Here is a 16,560-nt window from a genome sequence, read left to right on the forward strand (position 1 = left end):
AAAGCGATTTTGAACTATTAAGAATGTTTGACAGTATGAGAGATGTACGAATTAAGAACCTGGGTGCAGGGTGAGGTGGGGTTAGGGACTGTGGAATCAGTAAGCCACAAAATGAAATGAAAATCAAAATAGGATTTAGAGAATAGTTGCAATCTAATTTTTAAACGTGGGAAGATATTATACTTATTTCAGAAGAGCTCATTATGGGAGGAAGGTATAAGAAGAAGTCAACAATGATAATACAGGTAAAATGGGGAATTGAGTGCTATTGGAAACTAAACAGAACATGAACTGGGGGGAAATATGCAAAGCATGAAAGAGATATGAAACGATGATGAAGATGGACCTAGAGAATGGAGCACTCTGGGAGAGATGAGTCCCTAAAGAAAGGGAAGGAATAAGCAGGGTAAACTGAGCACATGCCTACACACAACAGATGCTCTAAATAGATATGTGGAATGAATGAGCAAACAACAGAGAACAGAAAATAAAGATGAAGAAAAAAGATCCACTAGAAGAAAAATATCACCACAAATAAAATATGAAGGTATAAATAAAGCCCTATTTAAGATCCCATTTAAAAAATGAGATCAACATGCATCATCAAATATTTTATTTTACCTATAAGAGAAAAAGAAAGTATTCTGTAAGGAGCTCGGTTACAGATTTCATGCAAAGGATTAGAACTCGTAAGTGAATAAGGACTACGTTTTGTTTCATTGTAATAGAAAACCATGTACAAACCACAGAGTTAAAAGCTGTATAATTTGGGTGTTGTTTTTTTTTAACAACTTTATTGGAGTATAACTGCTTTACAATGGTGTGTTAGTTTCTGCTGTATCACAAAGTGAATCACTTATACATATACATATATCCCCATATCTCTTCCCTCTTACGTCTCCCTCCCTCCCACCCTCTCTATCCCACTGCTCTAGGTGTTCACAAAGCACTGAGCTGATATCCCAGTGCTATGCGGCTGCTTCCCACTAGCTATCTATTTTACATTTGGTAGTGTATATATGTCCATGCCACTCTCTCACTTTGTCCCATCTTACCCTTCCCCCTCCCCATATCCTCAAGTCCACGCTCTAGTAGGTCTGTGTCTTTATTTCCGTCTTGCACCTAGGTTCTTCATGACCATTTTTTTGTTTGTTTTTTAGATTCCATATATATGTGTTAGCATACGGTATTTGTTTTTCTCTTTCTGACTTACTTCACTCTGTATGACAGTCTCTAGATCCATCCACCTCACTACAAATAACTCAATTTCATTTCCTTTTATAGCTGAGTAATATTCCATTGTATATATGTGTCACATCTTCTTTATCCATTCATCTGTTGATGGACACTTAGGTTGCTTCCATGTCCTGGCTATTGTAAATAGAGCTGCAATGAACATTTTGGTACATGACTCTTTTTGAATTATGGTTCTCTCAGGGTATATGCCCGGTAGTGGGACTGCTGGGTCGTATGGTAGTTCTATTTATAGTTTTTAAAGGAACCTCCATAGTGTTCTCCATAGTGGCTGTATCAATTTACACTCCTACCAACAGTGCAAGAGGGTTCCCTTTTCTCCACCCCCTCTCCAGCATTTATTGTTTGTAGATTTTTTGATTATGGTATAATTTGGGTTTTTATCCAAGTTGTTATCCAAATGCAAAGACTTTCACACATTTTTGAGTCTTAAGGAGTTTAATTACCAACTAATGAACAATTGTTAGCTTCAAAGGTTACTTCAGAAAGAAATCTGATCTTAGAAGATAGACATGAAAAACATGATGCTGTTAAATATAGTAAGAAATCCTGAATTAGTAAGAATTTATTGAAGAGATAAGTAAATAAGAACAATAATTGGGAAGAATTATTTGTGATAGGAGTTGGGAATTAGGAGAATTGTTAAAATAAATGTAAATTAAAATAAGTAAGTTGAGTAGTAAGTTAAATCAATGGAGAATGCAAGTGAGGAAAAAGAGAAAAACAAAAATGGCAAAGGTTTCCAATAAAAGTGAGTCAAAAGATATTTTTCTATTAAAATATGGATATATAGATAAAATAGAATATCTTTGTTGTTTATATTAAGTTGATAGCCAATTGAATTATCAATAATAAGAAGGTTATTGCCAAAAGGAATAAACAAAAGCAAAACCAAGCAAATGTACTGTGTATATAACACGAAGAAAATCTAGAAAAAAAATTAATTGTAAAAACTGAGAGGTAAAAAGTTAGAATGGCAGAACATAAACTGAATAAGACTAAAATAATTAAAAGTTTAAACAATCATGTGGGAAGCAAAACAAAACAGAGAAACAAACAAATACCCCCCCCAACCACCCTCCCCCTGCCCCCACCACAAACAAAACACTTCTAATTGGATTAATGCAATAATTTACTGGGAATCCTTTAGAAAGGCTTAGAAAGTCTAAAAATAAGAAAAAATAAATTTAAAAAACACTGAAAAGATAAATTAATCAAAGTGAAGGAAAAGCAGGTGGGGTGTCAGATACAGTTTAATTTAAAGCAAATGTTATTAAAGGAAGCTAATTATGTTAATTATGTGATGATAGAAGTCAGTTAATAATGAGAGCTGTGATATTATGTCTATAGGACACAAAGAACATAGCAACAAACAGAAAGCAATGACTGTTAAAAATCAAAGAGAAATTATAAGTACACAGTTTAAAATCAAGGTGTTAATACCCCATTACCAGAATATAAAAAGTCAAGAAGAAAATGATAAAGTAATAGAATAAAGAGCCTGAAAAACATACGTAAATTTACCATAATACAGCAGTAAGGATAGATATTGCCAAGCATTAAATGGAATGAACAACAAAACAACAACAGAAAACTCTGAAAGTCTATTGCTGGTTCCTGAAGAGATGGTGAATTAGCACACACTCCTCATTCCTTTAAATTCAACCCTGGGAAACTTCAGAAACAGAGGGAAGCAGAGATCCATGGAACTAACAGAGACATTGAAATAAAGGGGAGCTCAAAGGCTGACCTGACGGGGGGCGGGGATGGAGTAGAAGCAGCCAGAGGTGGGAGGTGACCTGACCCAAGAGTAAGAGAATGGATGGAGGAGGAGTGAGGAGTCCTCTTCTTTCCTCTGACCCACTGGTTGGGGGATGGATTTGGGAGGACTGTTGGAGTTCTCCTATTTCACCCCTTCTGACATTGCCAACAGAGGGTCATTACTTGTCCTGCAATCCAGATGTCTGCAGCACCATGCAGCCCTATTCCTGTCCCCAGCATAGTACTCTCAGGGCAGCAGAAACCTCTTCTAAAGGGTAGAGGAGATGAAGGGAACTCGGGCACCCTTGGGTGTACATTTCTCTAGCCCTTCCCTCTCCAGATTCACAGAGCTGGGAATTAGAACCTAAAGAGATCCTCTCTTCCTATTCCTGCTTTGTGTTGAGCGTCCGGATGAATTCCTGATTGGAGAAGATACCCAGTGGAATGGAAGCAAATGGAGGAGTTGATAGCGGTGATGTGATGCTTGGGCTTTCTTCCCTGGTCTCATCCTTTTTCTTTCCCTTAAACACATCTGAAGGGATACCACCCAGGATTTGGCCCTTTCATCACATACTAACAGGCCTAATGGTTAAATCATCAGAGAAATGTAAGACCATCTGCCACAATAACTAGATATCAAAGGGTACAACTAGTAAAAGTGAAAGCAAACTAAACATGAAGCAGATTAATTGCAACAGATGGACCAAAAATTTAACGTAAGCATAATACATACCCTCAAAGACATAGGGGGTATATTGTAATAGAAAGCAAGAACAAGAAGTAAAGAAAAAGAACCAAATGTAAATTGGGTGTTAAACAAATATTTATAACAAATATTTATTGGTATCCCTGCCAAAGATGCACGACCTGAATCTAATCACGAGGAAACATCAGACAACTCCAAACTGAGAGCGTCTACAACTGCTTAGAACTCTCAAACAATGTCACTGTCATGAAATTAAAAGAAGGACTAAGGAAATGCTCCAGATTAACGGAGGCTAAAGAGACATGATAGGTAAATGCAGTGTGTGATCCTGGATTGGATCCAGGACCAGACTTTGTATTTTTCATTTGCTAGAGAGCAGTGCTGTCCGCTATGGGAACCACTGGCCGCATGCAGCTAATGAATAATTGAAATGAGGCTAGTCTGAATTGAGATGTGCTCTAATTATAAAATACGCACTGGGTTTTAGAATAAAAAGAAGAATGTAAAATATCTCGATTATAAATTTTTATATTAATTACATGTAGGAATGATAATATTTTGGCGATATTGGCTTAAATACAATTTATTATTAAGATTAATTTCACTTGCTTCTTTCTACTTTTTTAATGTAGGCACTAGAACATTTAAATTACATTTCTGGTTCTTTTTTTTTTTTTTTTTTTTTGCGGTACGCGGGCCTCTCACTGTGGTGGCCTCTCCCGCTGCGGAGCACAGGCTCCGGACGCGCAGGCTCAGCGGCCATGGCTCACGGACCCGGCCGCTCCGCGGCATGTGGGATCTTCCCGGACCGGGGCACGAACCCGTGTCCCCTGCATTGGCAGGTGGACTCTCAACCACTGAGCCACCAGGGAAGCCCTTCTGGTTCAATTTTATGGCTTGCATTATACTGGTATTGTATAGTACTGCCATAAAGAACACTATAATTAGTGTACTTTGAACAAGGTATGGAGATTGTAGTATTTTGTCAATGCTAATGATGAATGCATTGTAATTTTGTAAGAGAATGTCCTTATTCTTAGGAAATATATACTGAAGTATATAGAGGTAATGGAGCAGGCATGATTCTACTCACTCTCGGAAGTTTAGAAAAACATAAAATGTATATATATTTATGGAGAGAGAATGATAAAGCAAAGGTAAACCGCTGGCAATTACAGAGTCTGGGTGAAAGATAATAAGGGGTTCTGTGTACCGTCTTTCCAACTTTTACATCAATCTGAAATTATTTCAAAACAAAAGCTTACAAAAACCACCCCCACACAACGGTTAAGGCAAGCAGCACAGTAGTGGGGATAAAAAGCAGGGTGGTTATAGCACTAAGAAGGGAGTGATGTGGCGAGGGGAAGTGAGGAACTCGCTCCCAGAAGGTGGCAGAAAGTAGGAAGAGAGAGAACATTTAAAGTAAAACCTAGATGATATGGAGATGAGTAGAAGTGACATCTTGGTCACTGGAGGCTCAGAAAGAGAGAAAAAAGGAAAGAAAATATTTGGAGGAAAAGAAATCCCCCAGAATTAAAGGAAGAGGCAAGACGTCATATTTAAAGGATTCATAGAGTAGAAAAGTATTTTTCAAAAAGAAAAAATCCACACTTGGTCACATTAATGGTGAAAATTAAGAAATTAAGAATTAGAATTAATTAAGACCATCAAAGATATAATTTAAAAAACTGAAATGCAGGGCTTCCCTGGTGGCGCAGTGGTTGAGAGTCCGCCTGCCGATGCAGGGGACACAGGTTCGTGCCCCGGTCCGGGAAGATCCCACATGCCGCGGAGCGGCTGGGCCCGTGAGCCATGGCCGCTGGGCCTGTGCGACTGGAGCCTGTGCTCCACAATGGGAGAGGCCACAGCAGTGAGAGCCCCGTGTACCAGAAAAAAAAAAAAAACAACCCTGAAATGCAGAAAGAGTAGATCACCTGGATAAAAACCAAAAATCAGATTGACATTGGACTTCTTAACAGCTGAATATAAGAATCCAATGTATGAAAGAAAAGGTTTTTGAACCTAGGTCTCATATTCTGACACATGCTATTTAAATGTGACAGCATGATAAAAATATTCTCAGGCACGTCAGGCCTCAGGGGGTTTGCCTTTCCAAAGACCTGCTATGGAAATACTCTTGTAAGAAGTACTCAATATGAAAAATACTAAAAAGCCATAGGCGATCAAAACTTCAGTGAAGCTTATGGTTGTGTAAAAAAGCAAAGACTAAAGAAAGGAAAAAGAAAATATCCATATGATATCACTTATATGTAGAATCTAAAATATGACACAAATGAACCTATCTATGAAACAGAAACAGAATTGTGGACATAAGAGAACAGACTGGTGGTTGCCAAGGGGGAGGGGGTTGGGGGAGGGGTGGAGTGGGAGGCTGGGGTTAGCAGATGTAAGCTTTTATATATAGAATGGATAAACAACAAGGTCCTACTGTACAGAACAGAGAACTTTATTCAATACCCTATGATAAACCATAACGGAAGAGGATATAAAAGAAGAATGTATATACATATAACTGAATCACTTTGCTGTACAGCAGTCATTAACACAACATAGTAAATCAACTTACTGCAATAAGAAAAGAAAATATCCATAACAAGTCAGAAGTAAAGTTCTAGCAAATAATCAATATGAAGTGTATATTTGGGTACAGGGATCATAGAGACCAAAGGAATGAGAGCATGCTAATGTTCTTGTTTTTTGTTCAGGGAAGATATAAATATTAAAATGCTTATGAAATCAATAGAGGTAAATAAACACAAGCATGTGCCTTAAATTAAAGGCAACCACCATAAGAACAAAAAAAATGAGTCAAATAACTTTTAAGTCAGCAGGATAAAACTTAACTCAGGCAGTGGAAAGAAAGGAAGTAGTTTCAAAAAATATAAAATAAGATGGCAGAAAAAAATTTTAACATGACTGTAATCACAATAAATGTGGGATAGATGGAATGAAACAAAACAAAGCCAGAGGGACCTTGCATGGACCAATGATGCTCGTGTGCCATAAATTAAGGAACATATTCCTTTGGCACCTGGCGTGGAAGAAGATAAAAGGCTTTCTAAAGTAAACATATGTGAGGTTATTAAAAACAAAACAAAACAAAACTCTGTAAATACAGAAAAGCAGAAATTACACACACTCTTATCAAAACAAAATAAACTTTCAGTGAAAAAGTGATCCAGAAAGAAACTGAACTAGCACATGGAGATGACAAGAGGGCTTCCCTGTCTCCACCTAGACTCTGGGCTGAACAAAAGATCTCCCCTGAGAATTTATAACCACAAGCTTGGAGTTTGACATTATTCCATTGTTGTGTACCTTTGTGTTGCTCTAAAGAGGTCTGATCCTTTGTTACCCGTTTTTCTGAATGCTTTTAGGGTTGTCCCTCTCCCCATTATTCTAAACTTTCATGATGTTGTGTTGAGCACTTTTTCATTCATTGTGCCGAGCATGTGGTTCTGTTCCTGTGTTCTGTACAATGAACAGGCTCGGTCCTTCTACACTACCCTCTGTGCAGGTACTTAGGATTCATCTTCTCTTGCTCTACTAGGCAGCTGCCGCTTGTCCATCTGTCTTTCATCTTCCCAGATTCTGACGATATCTCTTGTAGGATGTGGCCTTCTTTCCTCTTTTCTTGTCTTTGTGGATACATATATATTCCTCTAGTGTTATTTTTATGGAATTTGAGGAAAGTTCAGTGATTAATGTGTGTATTCAATCTGCATGTTTAACGGGAAGACCAGATTGTTGATTTGTCCTTCTCCGATCTCAATCCATACAATAGTGAGTTGTTGCCATGAGACTTCCCAGAGAGATGGAGAAAAGGGAGAAGAAACTATTTAATCTGTTCTCTTTGCTCCTTCTTTCATTGAAACGGGGTGTCATGACACATGTGCTTGGTACCAAATTCTATTTCCTGGCAACATACTCTGTTTGTGACTCAGCCTGGTGGTGGCACAGCTGGGAAACTCTGATGGGCACCATTACTCAGCTTGGAAAGAGATTTCCCAGTGCTGATGGGAAGAAGTAGAATTATTGTTTGTTGCATGTTTGTTTCTGAAGTTAGATCAAGAGAAGGGGGCTGTGGTCCACATGTGGCTCATCACTGTTCTAGGAACTGGACTAAGGAAACCCACAAATGGTCTTTTTCTTAAATGGGAAGAAACTCTGCAAGCTAAATATTATAAAGCTAACAATTCTTCCCAAAGTAATTTGAGGATTTAATGCAATCCCATTTAAAATTCTGGCAGGATCCTTTACAGAACTTGATAAAAACGATTTCACAATCATTTATAAAATAGAAAGACAATATCGAGGAATATTTTAAGAAGAAAGAGTACCTCCATCTCCAAGCCAGAAACCTGGCTTGCCAGCTTTGATGCTTCTCTCTCTCTCTCTCACTCCTCCACATCTAATCCATGACAGAATCTCCCTCTAAAAGGCATCTCAAAACTATCCATTCTCTCCATCACCACATCCACTGCCTTAGTTGGAGCTACCATCATCATTGCAATATCTTCCTAACCCATCTTCCCTTACACTACCTGCCCCTTCCAATGTGGTCCCACTCAGCAGCCACATAAGGTCCTCTCTCTCTCCTGCCCCAACCTCTTCAGTGTTTTTTCATTGTTCATCTCCCTCCACTTTCTTCCTTGCTCATTTCATAACTGCTTCTCATCATTCATTCATTCATCAACACCATTTATTGAGAGGCTTTCAATGTGCCAGACAATGAGCTAGGGCCTGGAGAGGTAAATGAGCAAAATCGAGCTTGATTCCTGCCAACACCCTAGTGGCTTTAAAGACAAAGGACAATAAACATGAAAAAAGGTTCAAGTGTGTTAGTAATTAAACCAATGCCAATTTAAAATAATAAGATTAATTTTTTATAACCATGAATTGGCCAAACCCAAATGAAAAAAGTTATATTGGATGCTAAAGAGGCTGGGAGAAACAGATGTACTTATTCATTATTTTTAACATGGTGAATCGATACAAATGTTTTGGAGAAGCATCTGGCAAAATGTCTCAAGAGCCAAAAAAAAAAAAGTCCATATCCTTTGATCCAGCAGTCTTATTCTTGGGAAATTATTTCAAGGAAATAATTCAAAGGAAGGTGGAAGAATGGAGGAAGACTTGAAGAAGGAAGTTCTTTTTTTTTTTTTTTTTCCAGTATGCGGACCTCTCACTGCCGTGGCCTCTCCCGTTGCGGAGCACAGGCTCCGGACGCGCAGGCTCAGCGGCCCAGCCACTCCGCGGCATGTGGGATCCTCCCAGACCGGGACACGAACCCGTGTCCCCTGCATCGGCAGGCGGACTCTCAACCACTGCGCCACCAGGGAAGTCTTTTTTTTTTTTTTTTTTAAGAAGGAAGGTTTTTATTGCAGTGCTTTGTGTGTTAGCAAAAGACCTAACATCACCTAAACGTTCAATAAAAGAACAGTTAGATAAGTGGTTCAGAGAAAGCTGATGTAATAAATGACTATGGAAACAAAATCAAATGCAAAAAGTAGACACGATGTGTTCAAATGTGATGTAGAAACTCTGTACACAGTTGAATATATGAAGAAATGAAAGCAGTTGCCAAGTATTAGAATGGTAGTCTTTCATGTGACTGAATTTAAGAATTAATCATTTTTAGAAATTAAGTGACCCAATGGAAAAGATGGCTGAATTCATGGTAAAACTAACTGATTCTATAGAGTATTCCAGTGGCCATGTTTATATTCCAGGCAATGTATTGCCAAATGAAAAAAATAATTGGCTCCTGGAAAAAAATGTCCCTTTCGTCAATGTGTATTTGTCAAATGGTGTTAAAATCGACGCTATATCAAAAATGGGGGGAGTTATGCAGTTGACATTGTCATGGGAGATTACAGAGTCTCTGTGGGGTAGAAGCACTTGTCAAAAACCCAGACGCTGTGTTCAGAGTAAGAGAGCAAAGAGACTCAGCATCTGTTAGGCAACTCCTAATCTCCTGGTGAAGACTGGGCATATCTCCAGCCCCTGGGACATCCCTATGCGGTAACACTGCCTGGTCACCATGTTCTTGTAAAGAACAAAAGCTCCTGGAGCACAACAGACTCGCAGTACCAAGGACAGACCCTGGGGGGCATGCCCTTCTCCTAACACTGCAGGGTTCCGGAGCTCAGCTCAGGCTCAGCGAATCCAGACCTCTGATTTCTTAAGTTATGCTCTCCACAGGCCAGGTCTTCCTAGAGTGCGGCCAAGCTATTCAGAATTTGGTAGCAGTTGAGACCATGGTGGTATAGCAGAGCCTTATTAAAAGATGCTTTGTGAATGAGAGATTTAATTTTACTGCAGAGGAGAGAAGACTGCCTTGTGACAGCCCCCAGAGGAAGGCAAAAGGGAAACAGAAGATCTGAGCTTTGATTTTGGTTCTGAATTCTCTCTGGCTACATGACCTGAGCCCTTAATTTTTTTGTGTTTTTTTTGGTGCTTGGGTTTTTTTTTTTACTTATAAAATTAGGAGGTAAAACTTGCATGATCCAGCCTTCAAATGGATTTCTAGATACTACTCACTTAGTAGTGTTTTAAAAAGATTTCACTGGGCTTCCCTGGTGGTGCAGTGGTTGAGAGTCCGCCTGCCGAGGCAGGGGACATGGGTTCGTGCCCCGGTCCGGGAAGATCCCACATGCCGCAGAGCGGCTGGGCCCGTGAGCCATGGCCGCTGAGCCTGCGCGTCCGGAGCCTGTGCTCCGCAATGGGAGAGGCCGCAACAGTGAGAGGCCCGCATACCGCAAAAAAAAAAAAAAAAAAAAAAAATTTCACTTAGCAAATAAATGAACTAATGATTGAATGAATTAAAAAAAAAGATTTCAGTATTTCCAGATGGCCAGCACTGATTTATGGCATTACAATCGGAGGGAATGCCAGAGGTCATTTATACCATCTTCCTGCCTTCCTTACCTCAGGCCTAGCTCCTCCAAGAGAGAGGGGTATCATGGATACAGAGAATACTTTGTTTTCCAAGAGAGGGAACCCCAGAAACAGCATCTAGAATAGACCAGTTTGTATAATGATTGAGAAGAGCCACCTGCAGATGTGACCCACCACAAGACAGGGCTGAAAGCACAGGGTGCAGAGTCCAATGTGAATTCTCAAGGGCAAGTTCCCAAAGATGACTGAAGGACAGACCCCTTAGGCTGCTACCTTATCCTATTGCAGAGGTTCTCAGGTGTGGTTACAGACCCTTGGGACCACCCCCCCCACCGCCCCGCCCCCGGCCCTTTCAGAGGGACCTACGAGGTGAAAACTATTTTCATAATAATACTAAGACAAAATTTGCCTTTTGTAATGTGTCGACATTAACACTGACAGGGCAAAAGCAATCATGAGTCAAACTGCTGGCACTCAGTGTGGGTCAAGGCAATGGCCTTGCACTGTATTAGTCATTAATGTATTCCTCACTGCCAGGGACTTGCTGCAAACAAAAACCCCAAAAGTCAGTTTCACTTACGAATGGCCTTGATGAAACAATAAACATTATTAATGTTATTAACTCTCTACCTTTGAGTCCACATGTTTTTATTATTCTGCGTGACTAATTGGGAAATACACATAAAGCCCTTCTGCTATATACTGAGTACTGGGACTGTCTTGAAGAAAAGCACTTGTGCAATTGCTTGAGGTACAAGCTGGACAATTTCATTGTCATAAAACATCATTTTTACTTGAAAGAACAAATGACAGATTATGGTTATTCAGCCTTAAGAATTTGGCATACATTTTCTTAAAAATTGAAATAAGCCTGTCACTTCAAGAAAAACACCTGACGGTATTTGCTGTCAATGATAAAATTTGAGCTTTCAAGCAAAACTTGGGATCTTGGGAAACTTGTATCCACCACCATGAATATGATAGCTTTTCAATACTTAAACACTTTACTGATGAGACTGGAAGTGATCTTAACGAATATGATTTTTGATGTTGCATAATGAAATGTCTCAATATCTGGATGATCTGCATAACTCAGTAAACCAATATTTTCCAAATGACCAATAGATGATGTTATAAAATCATTCATTTGTGAAAGATGCATTCAAAGGGCAAGCGGAAAGCAATGCATTTTAATGTAACAGAGTATAAGTTCGTTGATACGGTTTCACATTCTATATTGTAATTCTCCTTTAAGAAACTACCATTTGCAGAGTTTTGGTGTAGCATCAAAGAAGATTATCTGTAATTATCTGAAAAGGTTATTTAAATATTCTTCCCATTTCCAATTACATATCTGTGTGAGACAGAATTTTCTCATATACTTAAGCCAGAAAAAAAAATGCCACAACAGGTTAAATGCAGAGGCAAATATGAGGATCCAGGTGTCTTCCATTAAACCAGGCATTAAAGAGATTTGCGAAAATGTAAAACGATGCCCTTTTTACTAAATTTCTTTTGTTTGGACAATATAGTTATTTTCATAAAATATGTTAACATGTAATAATTTAATCATTGCTAATTCATTATATGTTACTTTTAAAGTTAAATGATAAGTGATATTTAAAATTTTCTGTTTTAATTTCTGAGATGGCGAAATATTGAGAGATACAATCCGTATTAACAAAAGTATATTGGAGTTCTCAATAATTTTTAAGCCCATAAAAAGGGCCCTGCTCTGAGATGCTTGCAGAGAAAGTGGAATTTGGGATGAGTAATTAATAAGAGGAGGACCTGTCATGTATCAGCTTGCACTACTGTTGAGAAGTGTCATGACTTAATTGGGCTAAATGGCCAGGGTTGGTTATCAAGACAGAATCATCCCTGGAGGGGTAAAATGAAAGTCATCTATTACCTAAGATTGGCAGAAATCACTTTTGTGAATATTGAATTCTCACGGTCCTGATTAGACCTTGAAGGGCACCTTTCTGTGCCCTTCCAATTGCCTCCAGTGCCCCTAGTGCCCAAGTCCATCCCTTTCCCTCCAGGGAAAGTCTGGCCCTGTCCCTGCTTGATGCTGACCATCGTGACTAATGTGGGCTAAAAATCTGCCTCCCGGGTCATGGTGAATGCCACTCTGAGTCCAACAATCAGTGCCCAGTACTTGGCAAGGCCCCAGGCACTTGCAGGCACTAAGAATGAGAGATGAGCATGTCGTGGCTTTTGTCCTGGAGGACTTCTCAGTCTGGTGGAGAAGAAAGGCTCCTGAAGAAATAATTACAGTATGATGTGATAAATGCTCTTCTGAACATAGTGACCAACTTTTTTCCAACCAAAAATTAGGACACACTCTGACATCTGACAATGAAACAATTTTGAGGTACTTGAAACACATGTCTGCTATACATATTAAGAAACTCCCAACAACTCCGCAGAAATTCTGTATAGCTTTGTACTTGATTTGGCCTAAAGACCCAGAAACAATGGTCTGTACCCTTAAAAAAATTCTGGGAAATAACAGTGTCAGAACAGAAAAGAGCAAGAAACGCCTTAGGATTACAGAAGATGAGTAATAGGCCCCTAACATTTTCTTTCCTCTGGGTTAGTGGATGGGAGGCACTAGAGGAAATTTTTTCCATCATGCTTGTTCCGAGTGGTTTTTTCCTCTCCAGGCAGAGAGTCCAAGTTTGTTCACACAGGTCTCCCACATCAGCTGAAGCAGATCAAGCTGAATCCCAGAGTCAGAAGAATGAACTAGTATGAGGCTTCTAAGATCTCCAGCCTTAATTACATGTGGCTAAAATTAAACAATAAGGTTCTTGATCTGCCAAGAAATGGAGTCCCCTCTGGGTGGGCTGTTTGGGGACCATGGAGGTTATGGTCTAGACTGGGTCTTCTTAAGTCCCAACCACGTACCCTTTGCCCCCCTCCCTTTGGGGCTGACCCAAAACCCTCTTTTTAGTTTCTTTCTCCAGCCTCCCTGTTCTCTCCCAGCTGCGGCAACTCCCAAGTGAAGTGAACAAGACTAAAACACACAATGAACCAAAACATGCTGAGTGCCACACATGGACATCCTGCCACCCACAGTTAGAAAGAATGGGCTACACTGGGTCTCAAAGGCAATCCAAATGAAAGGCAGGACAAGGAGCCTGACAAACCCCTTCTGCATCTTGGATCCACTACCATTAGCCATTCATTCTGAGGGTTCTGCATCCGCAGATTCAACCAACAACGGGTCATAAATATTTGAAAAAAAAATTCCATAAAGTCTCAAAAAACAAAACTTGAATTTTCCACACAATAACTACTGACCTAGCATTTACATTGTATTTACAACTATTTACATGGTACTAGGTATTATAAATAATCTAGAGATGACAAAGTATACGGGAGGATCTGCCTATGTTTTATGCAAATACTACGTCATTTCACATATACGGGATTGAGCATCCATGGATTTTGGTATCTGTAGGAGTCCTGGAACCAATCCCCCTCGAATGCCAAGGGACGATTGTACTTACATTGGACTAGGGGCAAATCATGATGTCTCTGTGATCTCCAGTGAGCTCATTCACAAAAGCCCACAAAAGGTTATTTTGAGGATGAAATGACAACATATGTAAAACTGCTTGCCACTCAGTAAGCTCACTCTTCATAGTTATAATTTTCATATCATTTGTGTGATTATTTAATTAGTGTCCGGCTCCCCATTAATCTCTGAGCTGCATGAGAACATGGGTTGTGTCTTTTTTATTCACTCTCATGTCCCTAGTGTTTAGCACAGTGTCTGCCACGTTAGGCATTTGATGAGACAACTGTTTGATAAAAGGGAGCTGGTAGGGTCCTGATTAAGGATTTACTCTAAAACAGCAAGTTTGGGGTTGCCTGACAACCCTCATGGATTCGTACTGGCTACCTGGAGCATGGCGTACTAAGGATTCTAAGGTGGTATCTGATATATTAGCAATACACGCTATGGTTGAGGATGTTGAGTATTTGTTGACCTTGGCCTGCGCAGTCAAGAGCAGGTGGTCCCTTTTGCCAGTTCTTTCCAGAACAAATAGGCTGGTTGTATGGACAGAGCCACTTCAGGAGCACTGAGGTTACCAAATATCTGACCTGAAGAGAAGCAGCATGACCTCAGGAATATTTTTTAAAATCACAGATAAGAAAACACTTAGAACAATGCTCTGCAAAGAAGCTGAAAGCATCCGACTATTATATCTGCCTGTCTCGATGAGTTCGCTTTCTTGGAATGTGTTTCATGAAGGCATTGATTGGTAAGAAGGAGAAGCTAGTATATCCCACAACCAGAACTTTGTAATACCCTCTCCCCCAACCCATAAGGAAGCTGTTCTACTCACGAGGGTAATCCTTTGGGTGTGTCTTCTCAGACCAGTTCCCATAAAATGTGAGCCTGTACTTGGCAGTTCCACAGGCGCAGCAGTCCAGGATTGGCTTGTCAGTCACCCCGTCAAATGTGGAGTCTGAAAGAGTCAGGAAAGTCACCAAGTTAGGAAGCAGCAGTGGGTCATTTATAGGACAGCACCATCTCGGTCTCGTTCTGTCTTGAAGGCTTGGGAAAAGAAGATGAGGTACAGTTTTCACCGATTAATAACTCAGAACCAGGTCCAGCTATAAAGGACTTTATATACCTCTAAGGGTGATAACTATATATTTTGCAAATTAAAAAAACATCAGAACTTCTGCTCTAATAATGTGAGGAGACCTATGGGACCAATAAGGTAGAATATTTGGGATGGGGGCCCATCTTGATATATTTTCTGGGCCCAAATCTCCTTCCCCACCCCTCCCACAACAGGATTTCTCCACCAGATTTTAAGAGGAATATGCCTGTGTGTGTTTTCTCTAAGGAATATTCTCTGGGGCCAAATTGCCAGGACCAGAAAAAGCTTTGAAGGAGAGAAATGAGAACAAGCAGAGGGATGTGAAGAACTGCTGAAAATTATTTCTAAAAAGATATGCATGTATAGTCACGTCACTTCTTATCAAGCTTACAGAGAGTTTACTGGGAGGGTTGGGGGTTTGGGAATATGTCCATAAATTCAGGTTTACCTCTGAGCATAGAAGCAGCCGGGAAAAACTCAAGATTCCCAATCCGCCCCCACTTTTAACTGCGAATAGCTGATAAGTGGAGAAAGATTACATGAATAAATTCAGTATTTCCGACTGTCAAGCCCACACCCCTAACTGTGCATTGTTGCTTTTGGTCTGTTCTGCTTCCTGCAAGATGAAACAATGTCTACAGATGCAACTTGTTTCAATTGCTTTTTCTTTGCTTCCTCTGGAAGTATTAACATAAATGTTCTCTCTCTTTTTGCAAGTTGGACATTTATTCTTAACTATTATATAAAGAGCAGCAACAAAGAGTATAAAAATCTTTTTGAGTGTTAGGAAGAGCATTTTACAAGTCTTCCTTATGGAATTCACTGGGTTCATTTGGTTTGAATATGCAAAACCAGTGATGGGTGGAAGAAGCGAATTCTGGGTTCGAGGATGGAGACAAAAGTATGGGATATTGTAATAAGAACTATATTGTATAGAGTCTTCATACATGCTGATCCCTTTCCATATATTGTCTCATTTGATCCTGACAAACCTAGGAGGTCAGGACTTTGGTTAACCCCATTTTATAGATCATGAAACTGAGGCAGATTAGGTGACCAGCCCAAGGCCACAGGGTTTAGTAAGTGGTGTAGGCAGAACTGGAGCTCAGGTCTTTTTGAGTCCACAGCCCATGCTCTTAACCTCTACACTATATCACTGCAGGAAAGACCTTCTGCTGGATAGGTCTGCATAAACACCCATGAGAGAAATTGGTGTGTGTTTCTCTTTTTGCTTTTTCAAATGAAGAATGGTACATTTGAAAAATTACCTCCCTACATGGCTCCAGAATCTCT

General features: G+C 39.8%; 1 protein-coding gene across 1 annotated transcript in view; it reads right to left on the reverse strand.

Moving 5' to 3' along the window:
• SPON1 (spondin 1) overlaps positions 1 to 16,560 on the reverse strand; it is a 273,677-nt gene that overhangs the window by 138,648 nt on the left and 118,469 nt on the right. The window contains exon 5 of the mRNA XM_022555726.3: positions 15,004 to 15,126. Coding sequence (XP_022411434.1) covers positions 15,004 to 15,126 — 123 coding nt within the window. The remainder of the gene's footprint in view (positions 1 to 15,003; positions 15,127 to 16,560) is intronic.

This window comes from Delphinapterus leucas, chromosome 7 (assembly GCF_059928025.1).
Source record: "Delphinapterus leucas isolate spDelLeu-1000000601 "Yukka" chromosome 7, BTC_Dleu_Yukka2, whole genome shotgun sequence".
NCBI lineage: Eukaryota > Metazoa > Chordata > Mammalia > Artiodactyla > Monodontidae > Delphinapterus > Delphinapterus leucas.